This window comes from Talpa occidentalis, unplaced genomic scaffold, assembly GCF_014898055.3.
Source record: "Talpa occidentalis isolate TD23 unplaced genomic scaffold, MPIMG_talOcc4v2.1 talOcc4.15, whole genome shotgun sequence".
Classification (NCBI taxonomy): Eukaryota; Metazoa; Chordata; class Mammalia; order Eulipotyphla; family Talpidae; genus Talpa; species Talpa occidentalis.
In genome coordinates, this window is record NW_023601543.1 from 41,215,310 (window position 1) to 41,235,757 (window position 20,448).

General features: G+C 36.9%; 1 protein-coding gene and 1 long non-coding RNA gene across 2 annotated transcripts in view; one reads left to right on the forward strand and one right to left on the reverse strand.

Annotated features, from left to right (window-relative positions):
* Positions 1-358: 358 nt before the first annotated feature.
* On the reverse strand, positions 359-8,394 carry LOC119246646 (uncharacterized). The gene is made up of 3 exons (XR_005125536.1): positions 8,317-8,394; positions 5,852-6,032; positions 359-585 (listed from the first exon to the last, which is right to left on the reverse strand). It is a non-coding gene; the product is annotated as an uncharacterized LOC119246646 (long non-coding RNA).
* A 162-nt stretch (positions 8,395-8,556) lies between these two features.
* The window catches only part of BRWD3 (bromodomain and WD repeat domain containing 3), a 154,238-nt gene continuing 142,346 nt past the window's right edge, over positions 8,557-20,448 (forward strand). The window contains 4 exon segments of the mRNA XM_054695885.1: positions 8,557-8,895; positions 9,021-9,079; positions 9,275-9,304; positions 9,716-9,775. Of these exon segments, the coding sequence (XP_054551860.1) occupies positions 8,865-8,895; positions 9,021-9,079; positions 9,275-9,304; positions 9,716-9,775 (180 nt within the window). The 5' untranslated portion in view covers positions 8,557-8,864.

Genomic DNA, 20,448 nt, shown 5'->3' on the forward strand with positions numbered 1-20,448 from the left:
ACCAAAACACACTTGTCAATTCCTTAAAATAATGAAAAATCCAGTGACAAATTTCCAACTATTTCATAATTATCATAATACTCCTTGAGCAGCTGTTTGTTTGAATCAAGATCCAAATAAGTTCTGCATATTGGTATTTCTTGAGAATACTCCTGTATCTTTTAATTGGTAGATAGCTACTTCATTTTTTCCCCTCTTGTAATTTATTTATATAGTAAAAATAAACAAGGTTGCTTGTCTCACAGAATTTCCTAAGGTCTGAATCTTGATGACTACATCCAAGTGGTGCCATATAATATGTTCCTTTACCCTCTGTATCTCCAATAAATAAATAATTGGACAAAAGTTTTCATCAGGCTCAGGTTTATTTCAGAAAAGGCAAGAATATTTCATAAGTTGTGTTACATTCTTCCATCAAGGGCAAACATTATATGGGCAGGTCACTACCTGCCCGTGTCTATGCAGCTGTCTCTCTTTGCTTTTTTTCCCTTTACTCAGTAAATTTTCCGTGTGCTGAGAAATGGGAACATCTGCTGAATTCTGTCTCAGAGGGACCCAAGAACTTCACACACCAAACGTCATCATCTGAAATTCAACACTACTTATTTTGATATTTAATGTGCACTTATTGTTCTTCATTCCTAATCTGTACCTTTATTTTCACATTTTTCTTTAGTACAAGAATAATTTAGGAATGTAGACATTCTCCAATTCTAATCTTATTACACTGTGATAGACAAAATGCCTTTTATGATTTGTTGGGATTTTTGTAATCTACTTAGTTATATTTATTTGTAAATGTTTTCTGTGTATTCACCATTGGACTTAAATATGTACATGTACACCTATACCCATGTTACATATGTAGATAAATAAATATACTATTCAAGTAAAAAAAAAAAGGACACCATCTTTTTGAGACATTATACAGTTGTTGATGTTAAATGCCAGCTACATTAAGTAATTAGAATTGCAAAATGGTAATGCTCTAATTGTAGCATTTCTTCTTCATTTTTTTATCTGGACTACTTCTACAAAAACAAACTACTTTATCTACTATTTGTTTATGCTAAGATGCATTTTATTTAGGAGAGGCTGGAAAAAGTTGTTTCCTTTCCAACTTACAAAATGAGTTTGTTTACTAGCAGCTCCAATGGTGACCAATTCATTAAAAAAAATTCATTATGATCCAATTTATTAATGTGTTGCAATCCATGACAGTTATTATCCTTATGGGTGCTCAATAATATAAGTTTCAGAGATTTAAGTACACTGACCTGTGGCAGTTTGTTCAAGTTGCATCCTAAATTCTTTTTGACATAGCCACTAGCAATCTAATAGTTTTTTTTTTTTTCTGGTTTGACAAGATGTTCCAGGTTTGTCTGTACATTTCCTGCCCAGAACCTTGAATTTCTCAAAGTAACACTTTCATGTTAGGGAGAATGTTTTTTTTCAAAACCACAATCTGGCTACTAGAAGTGCTCCTTGTTCCTGGGCTGGTCATTATTTCTTGATGTTTTCAGTGGACAGAGCAAGGAATTTATTTTAAAGATTAAATACTTCATGAGTTCATATTGATACTTAAAATTCAAATCTCAGACCACATGTTTTAAATTAACCTCTTTGATCTTACATCTGTATCAGTTACTGTAATGTTGGGAATCCCAATTCTCAGAGTTACAAAGAATGAGAATTAAAAGATATTTGAGTTTCTTTTTCCATGAACTGACTTTTCATTGCTCTAGTTGATATTTTAATTGTGGTTCATCTCTTTCTTTTCTACTTTAAAAAATGGGCTTTTATACATTAGGAACGTTAACCCTTTGTTGGTGATATATATTGAAAATATATTTTCCAATTTTGCTTTTTTTTTGGTTTTGAAGTGTCTTTTGTCCATGATAAATCTAAAAAATACATAATAAAATTTATCTTTTCCCTTATTGCTTCTAGATATCAAACTATAGTTTAGAAAGTTTCTTCATTCACAGATTTTAACATATTTTTTCTCATACGTTCTAGTACATTGTTTCATTTTTTGTACTTAAATCTCTGATACTTATATTATTTGTTTTATTGTATAGTTTAGTAAAAGGAGCCCCATGGCTCCTGGTTCTGTGGCACAGTGGAGCTTACCTGGCTTCCCTGTGACCCCAGTGTGAAATGGTCTACCCCATGCAGGGTGGGTTTTGACATATTGGTCAGATTTTGGTTTTGAAACTGGAGCCAGATTTTAAAATGCACCAAGCAATTTAAAAACTCACAGACCCTGAAAGCCATAAAGGGCAGGGCGCAAACAGCTTAGGACACAGGCTTGCCTGAAACTGACTCATAAAGACCTTTGGTTCCTTTCTTCAGACCTTTGCTTTTTCACTTCTGATCATGAACCACAGCTCCTGCCTCTGGCACAACCAGCACCATTGCTTAGAACTGTACACTGTTGCCAGACCCTTCACATTGAGGCCTACTGACCTGTGCTAATTGGCACTGCTGGGCTGTGCCTGGACAGTGATATTGTTACACCATTAAACGGGGGGTTAGTTCTTGATAATAACTATACTTATAGTATCTATTATGTTTTAGAAAGTGTCCTAAAACTTTATCAATTTTTGTAATCTTCATCATAATCCTCTGAGAAAGAACAGATCTTGTTCAACTTATTAATTGGTTACATATTGAGAAACCCATGATAAGTTGAAAATATTGTAAGTCGAAAATGCATTTAATACACCTAACCTACTGAACAGCATTGCTTAACCTGGACTAACTTACAGGGGTCCAGAACACTTATTTTAGCCTACAATCTAACACAAGCCTGTTTTTGTAATTAAGTGATAAGAAGATTATTGTGATAAGAAGATTATCATGTAATATATAGAATACTGTATTGAAAGTGAAAAATAGTGAAGAATTGTTTGTTTACCCTTGTGAGTATGTGTTTAGTAGCTGTGACTTGCTATTACTGTCAAGCATCACAAGAGGGTATTATACTGTATTTCACTTTCCAGGGACTGGAACATGGTTGAAATATGATAGACTTTCATTTTTCTTAAAGTTTTAATATTCTTGAATAAATTATTTTGCATTGTTTTAAGCCACTAGTGTCACAGGCTCCCCCTCAAAAGAGTGGGTCCTTTGCCCTTTAGGGAAAGAATTTACCAAAGAGCACCAGGCTTTATTAGAGAGACTCATGCATGAGAGAGCCAGTAAGGAGAAAGGAGAATTTAGCCTGTCTCCTCAAAGGGAGTTAGGAGGAAATATTAAAAGGTAAGTCTACTAGGTGGGGGCTTGGGGAAGGAGAACAGTATCATAGGTTGTTCTGGGTTGGGCTACACAGGGACAGGTGCAGATGGGTTATATTCCAGCTGTGCAAGGGGGCTCTTGGACTTTAAATTCCAGGAGATTATGAGATAATTATTAGTCCGGATCTAACACTTTTTGTCCATCATGGTGCATTATAGTCAGTGTGGTGGTCCAAACTGAGCCCTGGACAGGGCTCAGCAGTCCATGATTTATTGTACCTGTTCAAACAGGACTTTGGGCAACTCATCCTACTGGTTCCCAATTTCTTTCACTACACTGTCTCATTACTATATCCAGAAACTTTATTTTTTTTTAATTTATTTTTGTGTAGAAGAGCTGGGGTGTAGGCCAGAGGTGGGGAGGTGAGAGGATTCACCAGAGACAAAATGGGGAGCAGAACACGTGGATTTATGGAAATACACCGCTGAGGGGAACAGTGGGCAAGACAGGAGAGGTCTGCTGTGCCACATGGGTTAGCACCCTGGCTGGGGATCAAACTCAGGCCATAGCGGTGATAGTGCTGAGACTTAATCCCCAGGCCACCAGGGAGGACCCTATTCCCAGAAACTTTATTTTTTTAGATTTTTATTTATTTATGCATACAAGAACTGGGGTACAAGCCAGAGGTGTGGGGGGTGAGAGGATTCATCAGAGACAGTGTGGGGAACAGATAGGAGGAATGACTGAAATACACTGCTGAGGGGAGCAGCGGGAAAGCCAGAAGATGTCTGCTGCACCATGCACGTAGCTCCCTGGCTGGGGATAGAACTCATGCTGCAGTGGCTGCAAATGGCTTCATAGGCTGCTTCTTAACCCCTTGCGTCACCAGGGAGGTCCCCCAGAAAATTTAAATTATTGTTTATACTTATAATTTTCACTAGTTTCACTGGGGAGCTGGTCCATAAAGGGCTTCATGCTGTCATGTTGTAAGGGGAAACGACCTATTCACATATTATTGTCAATATAGATGGATTTATATCTGCCATTTTAATTTTGTTTTCTATATGCCTTATGCCTTTTTGTCCTAGTACTCCTTTCATTCTTTCTTTTGCTTCAAGTAAATATTTTCTAGTGGAAGATTTTAACATTTTAATGACTTTTTTTCATTAGTTATTTTCCTGGTGGTTCCTTTAGGGCTTACCATATATACATCTAAATATATCAGAATATACTTCATTCTATACTTTAGTCCTTTGAGATACACAAATATTACTCCTGTATAGCTTTATTATTCCATCTTCCTTCTTTTTTTCCTTTTTCTGTTACACATCTTACACCTATGCATATACAAAAACATACTATGATGTGACATGTTTAAAATCTATGAACATTGTTTTAATTATTAAATTATGCTTTAAAAAATAAACTGGGATTGGAAAGGGAAAAATTATTTATTTATATGCTTGTGAGATCAATCTTATTTACCGCTACTGTCCCACCATCTCAGGATTTTCCACTCTTTCTCTTTCTCTTTTTGGCATCCTAGGGAGAACTGTTGCATTTTAAACATTTATCTTCCATAAAAATGTGATTTTAAAGAGCCAGAATAAGTCAGAAATGATGATTTAGTGGGTTGAATGTTATGTTGAGGCATGCGGTTTCCATGATCTAACTCCTATTTACCTATGAATATGAACTTATTTGAAAGTAAGGTCTTTAAATGTAACTAAGTTAATCTTTTTGAAAGGATGTCCTCCTATACTTATGGTGGGCCCCAAATCCAATTGACTGATGTCCTTGAAAAAAAGGAGAGGGAGTTTTAACATAGGAACACACAAGAAAGAAGGCCATGTAAAGATGGAAGTAGAATTATACTTCTACAAGCCAAGGAATGCCAGATGAGGCAAATGATTCTCCCCTAGACCTTTTGGCCCTAGTGATACTTTGATTTCAGACTTTTGGCCTCTAGAACTTGAATAGAATAAATTTCTGTCCTTTTAAGCCACCCAGATTATGGTAATTAGTTTAGACAGTCCTAGAAATTAATATGCCTATCAGGTAACATTCCAGATTTTTTTTTTCAGTATAAATCTATACATGGTTTAGTTGATGAAATTTTCCTTCCCTCCCCTACTATGCCTTTGGCCACAGAGTTAAGAATGGTGATTTTAATTGTAATAAAATAATTCTAAGCACTAGGCTTATTCTGCAGAATAAACCTGTTATTAATTTAATGTATACATTTTAATAACTTTCACTTTATCAAACTAGTTATTATAGTCAGGAAAACAACTGGAAATTTATGCCAGGTTTTTGTCACTTATCTCCAAATTTACCCTTATTGAATGATTTATTAGAATGGAACTGGGCAATTTAAATATACTTCCTTTGTCAGCTAGAACTTTAATTTTCCAGTAAAGGAAATTGGAGCATGCAAGAAGAAAGGTTTTTGCTTCCTGTTTCTGTCATGATCACTGCTTAGGCTATTTCTATAGCCAGTACAACTTTTTCGTGCCTGGCTCCTGTGGTGGATAGTTCTGGTAGCACCAACAGCTTCCCCTGGCAATGTCATTTTGGTGGTTTCATAAAGTGCAACTAGTGAGAGACTTACCTATGAACATCTTTCTTAGGCACTGCAGAGGGCTGATTCCAGATGGTGGGCTTCTGGAAAGTTCCAGCAATTTTCAGAGGTTGGAGGTTCAGCAAGTTCTGTCTGCAAGGTACCATAGCATCGTTCCTCCCATTGAATAATCCTCAGTTGTGACCTCTCCAAGAAGGTCTGATTCTTAGACCTGGGTGGGAATATGGAGGTTGAGAGTACTCTATCTCAGCTCTAGGGGTAGTGACTATGCATTATCATATGCTTATCTTCAATTTCTATATTCCTTTAGTGCTCTCTTTACTCTTTATTAAACAATACCCTATCATCCCAATGTCCTGATATTGTTAATAGGTCTGCATCTTAAACATTCTCTATTCAAATTACTGTGTGCCTTTTCTCGCTTGGTTGAACCCAGGCTGATACTGATCACTGAAATAACAATGCCAAATTTTTCAAATTTTGAAAAGTGACACCAATATATTCACATGACTTTTTCATTAATTAAAGATTTATTTTTATATATTTATGCATACAATAACTGGGGTCTAGGCCAGAGGTGAGTGGGGGGTGGTGGTGAAAGGATTCACCAGAGACAGAGCGGGGAGCAAAACAAGTGGATCTACTGAAATACAATGCTGAGGGGAGTAGCAGGTGAGAAAGGAAAGGTCTGCTGTACCATGTGGTTTAGGGAATTCAACTGATGCCACAGTGGCTGGTGACAGCTTGCTAGCGCTGACTTTAAGCCCTGTGCCACTAGGGAGGCCCACATGACTTTTTAAAAAGCACTTCCTGTGAAGTAGGTATTGCCACTATTTTTATTCACATTTTATAGCTGAGGAATAGTTTCCAGTATTTAAGTAAGTTGTCCAAAGTTATAATTTTATCATCTATAAAATGAGGGTATTAATAGAACCTACCTTTTAGGTTCATTGTAAAGGTTACTTTAGAGAGCCTTCCTGATAGCCTAGGGGTTAAGTCTCAGTGCTTACACCCCTACGGCCTGAGTTCAATCCCCAGCCAGGGCACTAACCACATGGTGCAGCAGATCTCTCTTGGTTCACCCACTGCTCCCCTTAGCAGCGTATTTCAGTAAATCTACCTGTTCTGTTCCCTACTTTGTCTCTGGTGTATCCTCTCACCCCCCACCTCTGGCCTAGACCCAAGTTCTATGCAAAAATAAATAAAATCTGAAAAAAAAAAAGATTTCATTAGATAACATGGAAAAGGTTTAATACATAGTAATGGCTTGGTAAATGTCAATTGTTATATGTGTATTATATTTGAAGTGTAAAAATATATTGTCTGGTGTTTTGATGAATCATTTGCAATGAGTTGCCTAGAGTTTATATCTTTTTCTTCAATAACTGATTTTTTTCATTTAATGGCATTTGTTTCATGAAGTACTGTAGTATAATGACTAAAGATAGGCCAGTCATATCATAATTAACTAATGTGAAGACTGCATTATAATGGGAAAATATGGCCAGAGTGAGAGCTAACCAACCTAAGTGTTTGTCAACAGACTGCAATTCTAAGTCCATTGTGGTCAACAGCTGAGCACCTGAGGAAAACAAATTCCTAAGGATTCTGCTCTATACTTAAAAGGTGAATTTTCAAATTTGGATACTTCCATGTAAATAGTATATGAAGTTAAAAAGATCCAAGTCTGTTCTCATCAGACTTAACTTTTATTATTATTTTTTCTGGTTAAGGCTTGAGGTGGGAGCAGGAAGTTAAGGCAAAGTAGGAAAGGAAACTCAGTTTACTACATGTGTTACTTTACAAATCCTCAGATCATTGAAGACTGAATAACCAAACACTGAACGTCGGTATATATATATATATATATATTATATATATATATATATATATATAAAACAACAAATAATGCCCCAAGACTGTTGGGTAAAATAAATGGTTCATGTCTGCCAGCAAATTACTCATGAAATATTTGTCAGCATCAGCGGCCATTTTTATTAGTTGTATTAAAAAAAATCTTTTGGGGACAACTGTTTTAAGACATATAGGTTCACACTTCTTCAGGTGTATGTTACCATACAACACCCACCACTTAAGTACCAATAATCCTCTACCATTGGACATCCTCTACCCTTTGCTTCTATCCCCCTTCTGCAGTCAGATTCCAAGAGTTTGTTTGGCTTGGTTTTCTCGTTTTTTTTTCCCCCTTCTTTATAATTAGTGGACATTTTTTGAACGGGTCTTTCACTCTAACAATGCGTCCAATTACTCTGGAATGACATTACGGCATTTTTAGCTAGTACCAAAAATCAGTTTTTAAAGTGAAACAAGTGACCATGAAGTAGGGGCTCCTTTCCTCCCTCAGTCACAAGACTGTTTAGCAGCTAGATTCCCTTCAGTGAGGGATAGGATCAAAAAAAGTTTTTATGCCGCGAGGAAAAAAAAAAAAAAAACAGCTGAGTCAAGTCAGCTCCTCACAAGGTCCTCAAGATCACCTCGACCAGCGAAAAGGATCCTCAACCGGAAAAGATCCGACTACCCTAACAGGAAGGGCAGCCGGCTGTGAGCTCGCGTAAGAGAACGCCACCACTGAGTTTCGCGGTGGCTGCCAGAGCGTCTGCCGTCAATTAACACTTCTCCCTCCTTCCGGGAGCGGTTGCTAGGCAACCTTTGGCCGTCTAAGAGAGTAGAAGCCTGTGGTCATATTAGTGCCTCTGGCGGCGAATAGCGAGCGCTGCAGGCAGCTCTCACAGTTTTTACCCTCCCCTCTCTCCACCTCCTTTGCCCCCGCCCACCACTCCGCCACTTGGGCTCCTCCCTCCTCTTCTCTCTCTCCCTCTCCTTCCTCCTCCGCCTCCTCAGCTCTTGGGGTAGAATATCTATGGGTCGAAACGTGATGCGATGAATCCGAGAGAGACCGAAACTGGGACGTGGAGTGCGGCGGAAGCGGCGGGACTCCTGGGCATGGGGGCTTCATCACAATAGAGGCAGCGCCCCCACCCGCCTCTTCGGAGCGAAGCCCCCAAAACCCCTCGGGAAAAGGATGGCGGCGGCACCTACCCAGATCGAAGCTGGTGGGTAGCTGTGTCCGGGGGCAAAAGGGATGGAGGCTTAGCACGACGGCTGTCAGTTTCTTTTGAAAAAGCTTCTATTTCTTTTCTTTGCCTCCTTCTCAATCTCTTTCCCCCCTTTTCTTCAGAGCTGTATTACCTGATCGCTAGATTCTTGCAGTCCGGACCATGCAACAAATCCGCTCAGGTGAGAGGCACAAGATCTGGGACTCGCTGGGATTGGTCCCAATGGGGAAATCGAGGTAGCGGGTTGCGTGGCTCCGCTGAGAGTGAGGGAAAGGCCGGCCTAGACCGTCAGCTGCTGGGTTCTAAGTAGGGAGGGAGGGAGGAATGGGTTAATGGCTCGAGCTGCTCCTCATATCCATGTTTCCCTTTTGCTCAGGTGCTAGTGCAGGAGCTCGAGGAGCATCAGGTAAGGTCTCCCTTTGGGAAGAGGGGAAGGGTTGAGGTAAGACTGGAGGAAGCGTAGAGCAAGTCGGGTGGAGGGCAGGGGCCGAGAGGGAGGCTTGGATCTGGGCACTCACAGCTGTTGTCACAGCAGTGCACCGGTCTCTTCCCTCAAAAGGGGGAAATAGTGCTGGGGTCTTAACTCGCCCCCTCTTTTTGCCTGCGGGAGGCGGTTTTTCGGGATTCCTACTCCTCGGCCTTCTCCCTCTATCCCCCATCCCCCCGTCGTCTCTGAGGCGGTAGCTATCCGGCCGGTAGAAACACGGACGCAAAAGGGTCGGGGGCACAGACCCAAACTAGGTCGGGTTGAAGGGGAGTGGATGTTTAGCCTTTATCGTTTGCTCCCCTCCCCCCTTTCTTTTCCTCTGGCCCCCAGCTGATTCCGCGCCGCTTAGACTGGGAGGGGAAAGAGCACCGAAGAAGCTTCGAGGATCTGGTGAGTAAACTTTTCATTTCAACTTAACCCAACTCTTTCTCTACTTTCCCCCACCTTGTTCCCCAACCCGCCCCTGACCCCACAGCCAACGGGGCTCTAGCTTAGTGCCAAGTCTAAGAACGACTGCCCCCTTCCCCCCTCCCAGCGAGTCGGAGAAAGGGTACCTTGCCCTCCCCTGGCCTCGCTTGTTTCCACCCGAAAACTTTGAAGAATGTAAGTTGGTTATCAGAGGTGCGGGACTGTGGATAGTGAATATGTTACAAACATTGGGAAAGGCCTTTGTAGGGGGAAAAGGGAGAGAAACCAGGGGGTTATCTTGGGGCACGTACCAAGGACTGACGCTGGCCAATGACAGCATTGGTAACTGCTAGGAGTTCCGGATTAGTGGAAGAAAACTGGCTTCTGGTTGGTCCTGGCTTGAAATACGGGAACTGAGGCCAGGCTTAAGTCTTTTTTTTTTTTTAAAGGAACAGCGGGGGGGGGGGTGCGGGGGTGGTGGGCAACTGGGGCCTTGGGGGTGGGGACTGAGAAGAGGAGCGGACCGACCTGATACTGGGGAAAAAGCGACACAATTACAAATAATAGGGAACATCGAGCGAATTCCAAAATGTGCCGATTAGATAATTCGACTACCAAATAAAAACAGAATCGCCTCTCTCAGATTTAGAGAAATATTTCATCAGATCATTAAATTGGCATTTGTGCTAATAAATTCTCACTAAATAAATTATGACCTTTTTGAGAATTGACAAAACATGATTTTGTGTTTACAAGGCGACAACAATGGTCATATTTTAAATAGAATATACCCAAGCGTGGAACTGTGTTGTTTCTCCTGTAAAATGATTTATAGTGTAAATGTATCTTCTGTTAAGTCTTGACACGCACAAAAAAGGTCTTTTTTTATTTTTGGGAAGAAGTTCTCTTGTGTTACCCACTAGCACTGTGAATTGGAAGGGAATGAAAGGAGAAAGAAGTGATGTTGCTGAAGTGTTAATTCAGCTATAATGAGATTTAAGTGGAAGAATATTGGACAAAGTTAAAGGGAAGTGGGACTCTAAATGTAAATACACTGATTTAAACTTTTTAAAAACAATATTTAAATTGCTTCGTTGTTCATTTGATACTTTTTATTAAAATAATGAGGCCATGTTAATTGTTACTAAATCTAGTCACTAAATTTTTCTTATTTTTTGCAAATCACGAAATGAAAATTGTGATAAGGATAAGCTCACTGTACTGTTAATGCTGAAAAATTCTGCGATGGATAAAAATTATTTCTGAAAAATCTGCATGTATTCTCAGTTTATTTAATTTGTAGTCAGACCTTTTGTTGAACTTAAGTCTTGTCAAAAAAGGTGCAAAACCAACAGTAACTATACTAATATGTTTTAACACTTTATGACTAATGTGGTTTTAAAGATACAGTTTTATACTGAGGTGTATTGAAAATGTTTTCGTTTACATTTGTGTCTAAACACACCATTTTAGGCAGGTGGCAAAAGGAAACTTAAAAAGTAAAACACTATAAAAATCAACTTGACAGTGATGAAATAAGTGAACATTAAAATAATTAAAAATATGGAGTCTCTTAACCACATACAAAAATACAAAAAGCAAAACTGATATAATTGGATTTCCTTTCCTTATATTTTAATGGCATATTGTTCTGTAATTGTAATCAATGTCCATTCTATGGTTTGTATTTTCTGTACATATACTTATCTATATTTGAATAGTCATTTCTGTTTTAATGGTAGAAAAAGATTCAGTTGTTTTTAACTTGCTTTGATTTGAGCTGAGTGTAGCATTTGGGTTACTTCCAGTTTTTCATTATCTTTGCATAATTAAGTAGCCTTTCTGCTGTGTGTGTGTGTGTGTGTGTGTGTGTGTAGATCGTTTTCCTGGGCTATAGTTCTGAAGGGGAGTTATCAGGTCAGAAAGTCTCATCTTGTAAGATTGTACTAATTTATAATGTCACCATCCTGGATACTTAGAGGGAGTTTTATATTTTTTAATCTTTCGGTGGCTTTAATAGGTGAAAATAGCCTCTACTTGACTTAATCACCTCTTTTCTTCCGTTTGTAGAGGGGCTTAACTTGAACCAGTTATGTTAATCCATTTTTATATCCCTACATATACTTGCTTTTCACCTTTTTCTTTTTTTTTTCTGTGTTTGTTTCCTTATACGTTTTAAAACTTTATATACAGAGAATTTCTTCTATTGTTTGAACATAATCTAAAGATAGTATATTGTTTTTGTTTTTAATTTAATTTTTTAAAGATTTATTTATTTATTCATACAAACACTGGGTACAGTCAGAAGCGAGGGAGGGTGAGAGAATTCGCCAGAGCAGGGAGCAGAGCAGGCAGAAGGACCAAAGTACACTGCTGAGGGGAGCAGCGGGCGGCAGGAGAGGTCTGTGGGCGGCCAGAGAGGTCTGAGCGCCATGTGGGACCCTCCTCTAGTGGCCGGGGAGCAGCCCGGGATCAGGGATCCAACAGGCGCTGCTTCACAACCCAGTGCTCAAACACTGCGCCACCCGGGAGGCCCCTAATTTAAATTTTTTATGTTGTACACTTAGGTTTTCATTTTTTCACATCGGGATCCAATATTTTGATGCAAAATGCTCGTTCTCTACCAAAGATTTCTTTGTTAAGGGAAGATAGGACAGGACTGAGTGAGAATTTTAACAGAAGGAAAAGAAGTGTAATGGCTGGAAACTGAGTATTCACCAGTTGTATTTTTGATTAAAATTATTTCATATTTGACCTCTCAGATTTTGAGTGGCTTTATTGTGGGAGAGATGGGTGTTTTCTTGGAGTATTTTTTTAAGTGCTATCAGAACAATGCGTTTATACAGTGTGATTTTTGATTTAGCTGCGGGCTTTTGTATTGAAATTTAGGGCAAAGTATTAGTATAGCGTACAGTCTGATAATGTTACATTATATAGCAGCACTTCAAATACTACATACTGAGGTTTAAAAAGAATGAAAGTGTATAAAGGACTATGAACAAAGATATTGACATACTAAATTGGGGGTTGCATAACTGTTTTTACTACTCATTCGAAACAAAAATCCTGCCTTTCTGTCCATATATATACTTATATATATACACACACACACATACATATATATGGTTCTGGTTGAATTAATTGTACTGTTTAACTTGATTTATCCAGAAGGATATTAAGATAATAGTAAGTTAGATTTCTTCAGTACTTCATTACTGTTACTACTATATGTTCTAGAAATCCCCCTTTCTTTCTTCTTAAATCTGATTTAGTGTTTTACTTATAATTTGGAACGCAGGAGAAGATGCTTTTTTAGTAAAGCTACTGGCAGACCAGTATTGACAAATCCAGATCTAAAATGCCTTTTATAACCTGAGTCTGTAAGTGAAATATATTTATATTTATGATGAATTTTAAAGGTTTTTGAATATGGCATTCAAAATAAAACAATCTAAATTGGTTTTAGAAATTTTTGGTAGTGATGGAGAATTTTGAATTCATGATGATTGTTTTTGAAGTTTGATCTGAACTTTTTTTTTTAATTTTCTACTTCACTGTTATTGACAACATAATAGAATTAGATTTGCTTTTTGAAATTCATCTTAAGATAGATAATTTAAATAATTACAGATGTCCTTTCATTTCTGGTGGCCCTGTCAGTCTGTTCACTATGTTATTGCTTCTTCCTTGAAGGAGTGAGAAACATACTAATTAGGGACTGTGTGTTTGTTTAAATGAGTGATTTTTGTTATTATGGACATTTTACATATTGAAGTAGTGACTTGGAAACATTTTTTAATGGCACCTTTTAAGAGGTTTAAATCATTTTATGGCGACTCCTCATAAAACTGAACCAAAGGCATAATTGTTCTTAGATTTGGTATATGTTTTTACATTTATTCATCATTTTCTCCCATAGAATTGAAAGCACTAATTATCGCTTACATTTGGAGTGACATAGATTGTATTACCTTCCATTTTATACACAAAAGACTTGAAGCAATTTTATACTGTTAAGCAAAACTTTTATCATGGCTGTATGATCACTACTATTTTTAAAAAGAATACATACATATATAAAAACTTGCATCTACATATAGCATATTTAAGTTTAAAAGTTTTTTACATCTTCTCATTTGCTTCTCAACTACTTTGAAACACTGTATTTAAATTCTAGTCATACCTGTATTTTTTTCTTACCATACTCTTTTTCTCTATTTAGTAATAGCTTGAATTGTCTATTAGAACAGTAGAATGTAGAACTATTAGAACATAATCTTTGAGTGCTGGTAGCATAGTTATTGAATCTGTAGGTATGGAAGCGGTTTAAGTATGTGTAATTTATTAACTGGTATGTGGACACACAGTCATAGTTAGGAAGAACAGAATGCACCATGGGAAAGCAAAAAGCATGCCCTGCTCAACCCAGTGTGGATATAATGCTGATAGTTATTATGGCAGAGAACAATCAATGTATGGTAGCTAGTATTACTACTGACTTGATTCAGCAATGTGTATATGCTGATTTTTTGTAATACTTTTGTTTTAACTATTTCTCTGGCTTGACCCTTGACTTTTATTTATTTTTCACACTTGGAATGTAGGAACATACTTTTAAGGATAAAATCATTTTGGAAATTTATCATTAATCCTAGGAAAACTGGTGTCTCAATACAAATGAGATGGTATTAAGAAAGCAAAGTAGGGAGTAATAATTTTTTTTTTTTATAAAATTTTGTCCTGAAAATCCTTTCATCAAATTTGAATAATTGTTTAATTTGTATTTGTCTCATTTTACTGATATATTTGGTCAATTAATGATAAGATTTTAATAGGGAGAAAAATAATAATTTAAAGGCACTTTCGTATTTGTGTCATATTAGAGATGCCCTTGCTTGACTTTTCTTACATAGCCTTTTGTGGGGAGTGGAAAAGACCATGAAATACAGTCTGGAAGATAGTTTTTACTTACTGAGTGATAACCTCTCAAGAGATTTAAGATAGTTTTTACTTACTGAGTGATAACCTCTCAAGAGATTTGATTTCCTCATTTATGAAATAAAAATCTGTGCTGTTTTAGACAATTGCTGTGTACCAAATGAGTTAAATATGTAAGAATGTATTTTGTTAATTGAAAATGTTGTACAAACAAATTAGTAACTGTATTTTAAAAATAGGACATAAGGAAAATCTGGAGACCTATGGTCCCAGAATTTGATTTTCTTAGCTAATAAGCACCACTTAATTTTCTTAATATTTTTATAGCATAAAGGTCATATCAAAAAGTAACATTATTCACACAATGGAATACTACCCAGGTATTAAAAAAAATGAAATATTACCTGTGCAACAATTATGACTCTAGAGTGTATTGTTCTAAAGTCAAGTCAGAGGGAGAAAGACAAACACCATATGATTTCACTCATATGTGGAAGATAATGAAGAAACACAAATGAACAAGCAAAACAAATATGAACTCTTGAAACTGTAAAACAAAATATATAGTGATTACCAGAAGGAAAAAGGAAAGCTTGGTGGGTACATTGGGCAAGTGTGGTCAAATGTGTGGTGAAGGATGGAAACTAGAATTCTGGTGGTGAGAAAAATACAATATTACACAGATGTTGATTTGTAATGCTATACACCCCATATATATATATATATATATATATATATATATATATATATATATATATATATAACTTTACAAACCAGTATGCAATAAAAATTGAAAGTAAGAAGTTTCAGAATTGAATCCAAAATGAGTATTTTGAAGTACAATTTTTAATTCAAACGAGAAATTATCGGGTCAAAAGATATTTAGTGTCATTTGCGTTGGATTATAGAAGAGAAGTTCAGTGTGATGCTGGTGTAAAATTCACTCTTTCAAGAAGTGGGAGGTAGGGATCCTAATCTCTTGTTCTGAACTTACTCTGTACATTGTTGATATTTTTTTGTATTTTAAATTACCTTGTTGAAAGTGTTTTCTCATGTTTTCTCATGTCCTTTAGTATTTACCATGATACTTTATCTGGCCCTTAGTTATTAAGTTGTTCAATTTTCTTAGCTTTTCTTAATAGCATTTCATTATATATATATATATATATATTTATATATATTTAGCCTAAATATATATATATATATATATATATATTTAGCCTATTTAATCTACAATCTGGTATTGTGTTCTCTACTGACAAATTTATAGAATGTGGATGGGTCCCTTTGCTAGTCTTGATATCTTCTGCCCTCAGGGTTATAGTACTTACAGTGCTTTCTTGAGGCAGTATAACACAGATAATACTTGAGCCTAAATAGGTTGCTATGGCTCTCATTTCTGAGGAAATTTTAAAACGAATGAAAACAAATGCTAGGAAGAGTGACTAACATTTTCAAAGTGAAGTGTTAGGAAGTCTTAACACGTAGCCCACCCTGTTAACCAGTGTGCATTTCCCTCCCCACCTTGAAATTCAGCAAACATTAAAATGGGCACTTAAATTATAAATATATAAAATTGGAATCTTGCAGACATTTATATTTTATTGAGAAGTATCAAGAAGAAAATAAACTTATTAATTTTTTGTTTTCCTCCAGTTTATGTTTTAATAGTATGTATTTTCTTCCTTCAAAGTCAGATAATTCTGGGCCTCCCCGGTGGCACAGCGGTTGGGTGCTGGGTTGCGGAGCTGCCAAGGCCTCTGCAGCGCTGGTTCGATCCCCGGCTGCTCCCCGGCCACCGGAGGAGGGTCCCACATGGCGCGCAGACCTCGCCTGCCGCCCGCTGCTCCCCTCAGCTGTGTACTTCAGTCCTTCTGCCTGCTCTGCTCCCCGCTCTGGCTCTGTTGAATTCTCTCACTCACCCGCACTTCTGACTGTGCCCAGTGCTTGTATAAATAAGTAATAAATACATAAATAAATAAATAAATCTTTTAAAAAAAAAGTCAGATAATTCTCTGGATAGAGTTTCATATTGCTTTTTATTTTTTAACATTTTGGAGGAGCATCTTAAACATTGAGGATATATTTTTTGCTAGTGACTGTGTAGAGTATGTTTGCTGGGTAGGAGTTTTGCAGTGCTAATGCTCTCTCTCCCTTTCCTGTGCCTGTACTGTGAACTTTTACTTTTCCTTCAAGTGTGAAGTTGGATATGAACTTATACCCAGGCCAAATTGGTTACTGTACTTCTTTGCTTCCTTAGGAGTTTTGTAGTTTTGATTTGCTTCCATTTACTTGTTTATTTCTTCCACGGACTGTGGGTTCCCTTAGGCACCAATTTAATCTTCTTTCCATTGTCATCTCTGAATGCTTGAGTATGATTTTTTGTTTTAACCAAATCATATGAGGTGGTAACCATTATTCCCTCCTTTACAGATGAGGATGTTCAGGCTCAGAAAGACCATGTAATATTGCAGATCACATTAATTGGGAGCAGGGGATGCTGGAAAAATTCAAATCTCAGTCCTTTCTACTCTATCACATTGCTAGAACAGCTAGTATATTTTAGAGCCTGAATAATGTAGGCTCTCAAGTTGATATATTTAAAACTTTGATGTCTTTTTCAAAATTTGTTTTCTGTCTTTTAATCTTAAATAAGGTGACTTTTTGTATATGCCTCCTCTATTTCCCTACCCCTGGCCAAAGTAAAAATCTCAAACAAAATGTTGCATTCTACTTCTATAGCATATTTTTCTAGTTTGATTCTTCTTAGGAAAGAGGACACTAACAATTCTTTGTTAATATTTGCTTTTTTAGACTTACTTGTTTGAGCCCTGTTCTAACAGACAAGTAAAAATAACATCATTGCTATTTGAAAATTAGTAAGTATGTCAAATGTAGCTCTTGGTAGAGGTCTGGCCCCCCTGAGATTAGGTACCTTTGAAGTTTTATCAGTGTCCGGCTTTATTCCTTTTAATTAATTATGATGAGTAGGATAATCTCAGTAATCTCTCTGGTATTTTCAGTTGTCAAATTGGTACTAGTGTGGTAATTCAAATGTTAGATTTTTCTCTTTAGGTCATCCTTATCAAGAAGAGTTATAATGTAGCTTTCATTTGTTTTTCTATCAGTTATTCAAATTTTAAATTATTTTAATTTTTTACAGTCTTTCCATTAACTACCTTCATAATTCTTCAACATGCTTAATTTGGTATTGTGACCATGGGGACCCATATTCCTGTCTACTTCTTACCCTCCCGCACCTCTGACCTATACCCCAGTTCTTGTATAAATAAAAAAAAAAAAATCTGAAAACAAAAAAGCTTCATACTAAACTTAAAAAAATTGGGCCTCCCCGGTGGTGCAGCAGTTGAGCACTGGGTTGCAAAGCTTCCCGCGGCCTCTGCAGTGCTGGTTCGATCCCCAGCTGCTCCCCGGCCACCGGATGAGGGTCCCACATGGCGCGCAGACCTCTCCTGCCGCCCGCTGCTCCCTTCAGCAGTGTACTTCGGTCCTTCTGCCTGCTCTGCTCCCCGCTCTGGCTCTGGTGAATTCTCTTACCCTCCCACGCTTCTGACTGTACCCAGTGCTTGTATAAATAATCAAATAAATAAATAAATAAATAAATCTTAAAAAAAAAAAATAATGGCCTCCCTGGTGGTGCAAGGGGCTTAAGGCACAACCTTTGAAGCTATCCACAGGCACTGCAGCACGAGTTTGATCCCAGGCCAGGGAGCTACCCACATGACACAGCAGACCTCTCCTGACTCGCCCGCTGTTCCGGGCTAGTATTCCATTCACTCTGCCCATTCTGCTCCCCTCTCTGCCTATGGTGAATTCTCTCACCCCCACACTGCTGGCCTGTACCCCAGTTCTTGTACGCATAAATAAATAAATCCTTAAAAAAAGAAAAAAAAATAATAAAATTTTGTTGATTCTAGAGGAATGGACTTTTTGATTGGAACCACTAAGAAAGTGTGCAATTTTTATTGAAGAGAGTAAATACCAAATTTGTGAAATTTATTTACTAATTTATAATACAAATCTTCAAAGATGAGAAATTTGGGGTGTGAGTGGATAAACCTCAGTTTAGTTGCTTAGTTAATGATTCTGTAGTTTTGAGTTATTACTGTGGATTGATAAAATCTCTTACATAATTAGCTGAAAATCATTTTTATAAAATGAAGTATCTAGGGGGCTTAAGATGTCAGTTTAAGATGTAATTCTGACAGATTTACCAGTAGAAGGACAATTCTAAAAATTCCCATTTAGAGAGTTTCCATTTTTCTGGATTATATATTGCTAAATATTTCAAAATTTCTAGGGTCATTAGATTTTTGTGAGATGTTAATTGGATGAAGAAAATGAAACTGATAAAATAGAAAATGCCAGTAAAGACATCAACTATCATCCTATGTAAAGCCTTTATATAGCATTTACTTGATGAAAATGTATTGGCTGATCTCAGAAGCCGTGTCTATTCAGGATAGTGTTGGGGATGGGGAGAGGAAAGGGCATAAACTAGATGTTAATGTACAGTGTTTTATCTTTGTGATATTTTCAGGGTTACTAACTATATGCAGACATATTTTAGAACATGTCATAATGGTGAGAGTATGAATTATACTTAAGTTAGGATTTTAGGATATCAGTTTCTATATGTACCAAATGTTTTTTTTTTTTTTTAGATTAAATCTTCAGCTCTTTGACTTTAATATTGCCTGTATATTTTACTGAAAGATAGCTCTTTGTAGTTATTTTCTGGGAAAATAAAAATAGAGATGTGAGAAATAATTGGAAAAATTTGGCATATTCTTTGTCCCTAAACCAGAAGCAAAACCTTATAAATATAAAGTAATCAAGGCAAGGAAAAAAACAAACAGGTTAAGTTGCCGTTCTTCATGAGCATTATGTCAGTTGCCCAGGCCCCAGTTATCTTGGTAGATTATAATTGGTTTTTGCAGGGACTTACAAAAAAATAATAGGCAGGAAATTAAAAAAAAAATTACAAAAGAATCACTTATTCCCAGAGTTCTGAATACCTGTTGGATTGTAACCACTTGTGTTTTCCAGGAAGCTAAAAATGTACTCTGATGTGAGAATCTAAAACTTTTCCTCTATGATTTCATGTGCCATTACTTATAGATAGGCTGAACTTTGGTTTTTATTCATTCATTGATTCATTGAACAAATATTTATTGATTTTTGCTTAACTTAATATCAGGCACTATTCTGGATTCTAGGAATACAGCACTGAACAGAACACACAATCTCTTCTCTCATGGTGATCATTAGGGATGACTCAAAAAATTACTGTGTTTTGTTCTTGACCTGGTGTTAATATGTTGATGTATGTCCTATGTGATGGGGTGTGTGTGTATGTGTATGTAATTAGACACAGTTCTGTTGTTTTATTGTCTCATCTCTACACATTTTAGCCAACTTCAAAAATTTACTTGTGTAAAAATAAGTTATTGTTGTAATGAAAAATAAGTTATTGTTGTAATGAATTTTGAGCACATACCTCAGTTGTTCACATCACAAGTATTTATAAAATCATTAATTTGATACTCTTAAAAACCAGTTAACTTTTCTAGGAAAAATGATTCTGCTTTATTATGCAAATGGCTCTTGTTAATCCTAAAGTGATTTGAGTGAGATTCCTGCAATACCTTTTTGTTTGCATTCTTATTTGTATACAATATAGATCCTCGATTCTT